The sequence below is a fragment of the Manacus vitellinus genome, unplaced genomic scaffold (genome assembly GCF_001715985.3).
Source record: "Manacus vitellinus isolate BGI_N305 unplaced genomic scaffold, ASM171598v3 scaffold_27_pilon, whole genome shotgun sequence".
In the NCBI taxonomy this organism is placed as follows: domain Eukaryota; kingdom Metazoa; phylum Chordata; class Aves; order Passeriformes; family Pipridae; genus Manacus; species Manacus vitellinus.
This window is the reverse complement of record NW_021940039.1, coordinates 10,295,737-10,300,041: the sequence shown is the minus strand read 5'-3', so window position 1 is coordinate 10,300,041 and position 4,305 is coordinate 10,295,737. Positions and strand designations below refer to the sequence as shown.

Below are 4,305 nucleotides of genomic sequence, written 5' to 3'. Positions count from 1 at the left end.
CTGTGTCCCGGTCCCTGTCCCCGTGCTCTGTCCCGGTCCCTGTCCCCGGTCCCTGTCCCTGTCCCTGTGCTCTGTCCCACTCCCTGTCCCTGTGCTCTGTCCCGGTCCCTGTCCCCGTGCTCTGTCCCGGTCCCGCTCCCAGCTGTGCTGGCACTGTCCCCTCTCGGATGCCGGGGGGACACTCCGGGGTCGGTCCGGGCTGTGCTGTCCCAAGGGATGCTCCAGGGCCGAGCTCAGCGGCAAGGCGGGTCCTGCCGTGGGACTGTCAGAACCCCCTTAAAACTCACAGCAGAAGTCCGTGTCTGTATAAAAATCTACAGTAATTCCCAGTCGTTAATATAATTGGTTCTGGAGCTGTGAGATGTTTCTGGGTGGAAGTGGGTCTGGGAGGGGGTTGGTGTGTGACAGGAGATGGAAGTCACTGGATGAGTTACCCTGGACGTAGTGGCCAGACCCCCAACCCAGGGGTCACTGGGCTTCTGCTCGGGGGCACTGAGGGGACACAGTCACTGCACGTGGCTTTCAGCTGCATCAGAGCTGTGACAGCACCCCAGAGCTCCCTCAGAGCTGGGAACCTCAGAGTTCCCTGTTCCAGGCCCTCTGAATGCCTTAACGGAACTGACACGTGAATTGTGCGAGTTTAAGTCCTCTTTAGCAGCTGCTGATAAAAGTTGAATTTGTTTTCCAGCTCCCCGATGGAGTCAATATTTCCAAAGAAGCCCGGAGCGCGATATCCCGAGCAGCAAGTGTGTTTGTGCTGTATGCAACATCCTGGTAAGGACTGGCTGCAGCTCATTGATAATTCTCCTCTCTGCTGGCCCGGAGACTCTTTCCCAGTGTTTGTTTCTGTATTGTCTGTTTGTGTCAATAAACCCTACCAGGCTGCACCAGGTGGGTTTTAACTGCCTGTAACAACCCATGGGAAGGCAGCTGGGCTGGGGACACAGAGATGTCCCAAAAGGAGGGGCCCCAAACTGCCATTAACCTTAGAACAAGGCTGCACATTCTTCCTGGCAAAGGCAGGAGCACTTGGCTCACTTTTTATTTAGGCTCCTCGCCACGTCAGTGTGTTAGGGCAAGTGTGAGCCAGCCTGGAGCTGCCACAGAGGACACAGTCAGGTTTTTGGGGTGTCCAGGCAGTCACTTCTCTGGTGTCAAGTACTTACAGGGCTGTGGGGAACTGGCACAGCCAGTGTTCAGGTTTTCTCCTTCCCCTTGCTTGTAGAAAAGGTCTGTGCAAGCAGAAAACTAATGTGGGAAAGCACAAACAGCCAGTGTAAACAGGAAGATGTCTCAAACCTCCATTAGAAAGAGATAAAAAAAGCCCTAAATGTTTAGGAGATGGTTTTTATGTTTTTTTAAGTTGCTTGTAAGTTGTGACTTTTAATAGACAAGACTAAGTTGATGACAGTTCCCAACTGCCTCTCTTTTACTTCTTGTTTTTGCCTTGTTTTTGCCTAGTGCAAATAACTTTGCCATGAAGGGGAAGAGGAAAACGCTGAATGCTGGTGACGTGCTCTCTGCCATGGAGGAGATGGAGTTCCAGAGGTTCATGGTCCCTCTGAAGGAATCCCTGGAAGGTACAGGCCTTTGTTTGTGTCAAGAGAGGCTGATTAGCACCGAGTCGTGTTTTCCTCGAACGCTGGACAAGCAACACTTACTTGCCTGTCTTGTTTCTCTTCTCTTTGCCCAGCATCCTACACTGCAGTTTGCCTGGGGAATAACTAATGTGCACCTTAACGGGCCTGGGATAACATTATTGCACAACTGATGAGGATTGAGAAAGTCTCATCTGCCCTCACTCCCCTATTATGTTTATCTAAGGAAAGCCGTAGGTGCTGCCTGTAAATGTGAACTCCTGCGTCCTTTTCAGCATTTTTCTGCTGAAATTTAACCTGCTTTCCTATGGAGCTGCTCAGCACAGCTCAGCTCGTAGGGTGAGTTGCTGCTCTGAGTTCCTGCTCCCCTGGTGAGCCGGGAGAGCAGGGGGGTGTTGGAGCTCAGCCCTGTCCGTGCTGGGGGTTCCTCACTGCTCCCTCTCCTTCAGTTTACAGGCGTGAGCAGAAGGGAAAGAAGGAAGCCAGGAAGGATAAAGACAAGAAGGCAGACTCAGAGGAGCAGGATAAAAGCCGAGAGGAAGACAATGATGACGATGATGAAAGGATGGAGGAGGAAGAGCAGAACGACGAGGAAGAGGTGGACAACTGAGCTGGCTGAGAGGGGCTGGGCTGTGTGCAGAGGGATATAAACACTGTAAATCAACCTTGCTGTGTCCCCTCTTGTTTCCCTTAGAGCTTTGCACTGTCCCTCTGCAGCCTGTCCCTTTTGGGCTTTAATTTGGACATAAAGGACTTGTGTTGAAGCTTTTTCCGTGGCAGGGCAGCTCCTCCTGGTGCCTGGGGGGCTTGGCCCTCTCCCTCTTCTGGGCAGACCTTTGATGCTGGGTTGGCTCTGAAATAGAGGAAAAAAGAGCTGGCAGGTGCTCAGTGCAGGAGCTGATCAGGAGAACATGGGAACTCTTGAATATCAGGGGCTGAGTCCAACAGACCATTCATTAACCCCCTGGGGTGTAGAACCCAGATGATGATGTCAGGAGGCTTGGAAGCTGGACATTTAAGCTTTGATCCAAGGGACTCATTTTTTCCCTGTGTTTCCTTGCATCCTGGCTGTGCCTTCTCTCCCTGCTGTGCTGTGACAGTGCCTCTGTCCTTCAGCCTGAGCAGCACTACAGGGGCCATGAGTCCACTCACTGATCACCCAAACCACCCTAAATCCAAAAACTTCACAGCACTGGAAATGTAAACAGAACACTGAAAGCGTCTTTAGAGCCCTGAGAGACCAAGAGGAAATTGATTTAACATCTGAAGCAAAATGAAGGGCTAAAATGAGTGTCAGGGGTACAAAGAGGTGGCTCTGTGCAGTGCTGGGTGTGGTGGTCTCACCTGTCCCTGCTCTGAGGAGCTGCAGCTCCTGCAGGAAGTTTAAATGTGGCAGAACAGAGTGGTGGATTGTGGTGCCTTGTTTTTGTTTTCTTTTTTTTAATTTTCCCAATTGGAATGGACTAATTCCATCCAAGGTCCCTCCATAGCCTTTGCCAGTCATTCCAGGGACATGGATCCCCCCTGGTGCAATGGGCAGGATGTGCCCACCCAGGAGGCTCAACATCAGGCCTCTGGATTCAAAAAAAGGCTCCTGCAGGAAAAGAAGGTTGAAATAAGCTGTTTGTATCCCTTGTGCCTGTGTAGGTTTGTGCTTTTCCACTTGGATTGTTAGTTTTGGTGCCTTTCCTTTCTCTCTCTGAGAAGGTACCTATAGAGGAAGCTCCTTTCAGGGGAAAATGCTTTATTTGACTTTTTGAAGACTAATACATCTAATGTTTGAACTTAACAGATGGGTGAAGGAAACCTGAGGAAAGCTTTAGGTGCATCTGAGTAGAACCCACGAGTTTGGCTGATGAGCAGTTTTAAAATAGCACTTGTGGGGACTCATAGATCCTTTCCACCAAAAGAAATTGCTGCAGAGCCACCCACAAGAGCCAACCCTGCCTTCCTGCTTTTCTGGCACACTGGATTTTCACACACACAAGGCCAGCTCCTGAAAAAGAACTGAATCAACACAGATTTTCTGCTGTCTAGTTTCTGCTGGCCTGCAGTCAGCACATGGAAAGCCTGAGCCTGAATGTCTTCCCAAACATCTCTGATAAACACCTGCCTTCCAGCTCTTTTTCCTTTTTTTCTCTTCAGTACATATCTGGGGTGCATATTCTGGAAGGGAATGATGCCTAAATAAAAGCCAGATTTTTTTTTTATAGAAGTGGAGTCTCATATTTCGGGCAGTTATAAAATGAGCAGGTTGTGGTTGTGTAAGGGGGAACAGAGGGAGCAGCCAAGGCAGGAGCAAACACCCTGGGAAGTGGGTTCTGGAGCAGCTGATGACAGGAGGAAGATGAGGGGAGGATGAAGGCTGTGAGAAGAGCAAGGGAATTGAGACTGGCGAGAAGGGGGGGATTTCCAGATCTCAGAGAAGCAAAATTGGGGTGCTGGTGTTTGTCCTGCTGGGGGAACAAGCTCAGCCTTGCTCCAGGGAGAGCCTCCAGGCTGGGGGACAGACAGATCCAGGGGCTGGGTCCAGGGTTTCTGCCCTGCAGCAGGCCAGGGAATGCTGCTATGGCACAGGAGCTGCAGGATCTCCCAAAATAAACCCAATCCCAACATCTCCCCTGCACTGGAGACCAAGGCAGTGGCAGTGCTGCTGAGCCTGCAGTGGGGCTGCAGCTTCCCTGGGCCTGGCAGGCCCCCAGCCCCC

The 4,305-nt window shown here is 51.2% G+C and overlaps 1 protein-coding gene across 1 annotated transcript; it reads left to right on the top strand.

Annotated features, from left to right (window-relative positions):
• The first annotated feature begins 167 nt into the window (after window positions 1-167).
• Window positions 168-3,808, top strand: POLE3 (DNA polymerase epsilon 3, accessory subunit). Its single transcript, XM_018074124.2, has 4 exons — window positions 168-188; window positions 656-774; window positions 1,462-1,580; window positions 2,048-3,808. The coding sequence occupies exons 1-4, from the start codon at window positions 168-170 to the stop codon at window positions 2,206-2,208; spliced, it is 420 nt and encodes a 139-aa protein (XP_017929613.1). The 3' UTR covers window positions 2,209-3,808.
• Window positions 3,809-4,305: the final 497 nt, after the last annotated feature.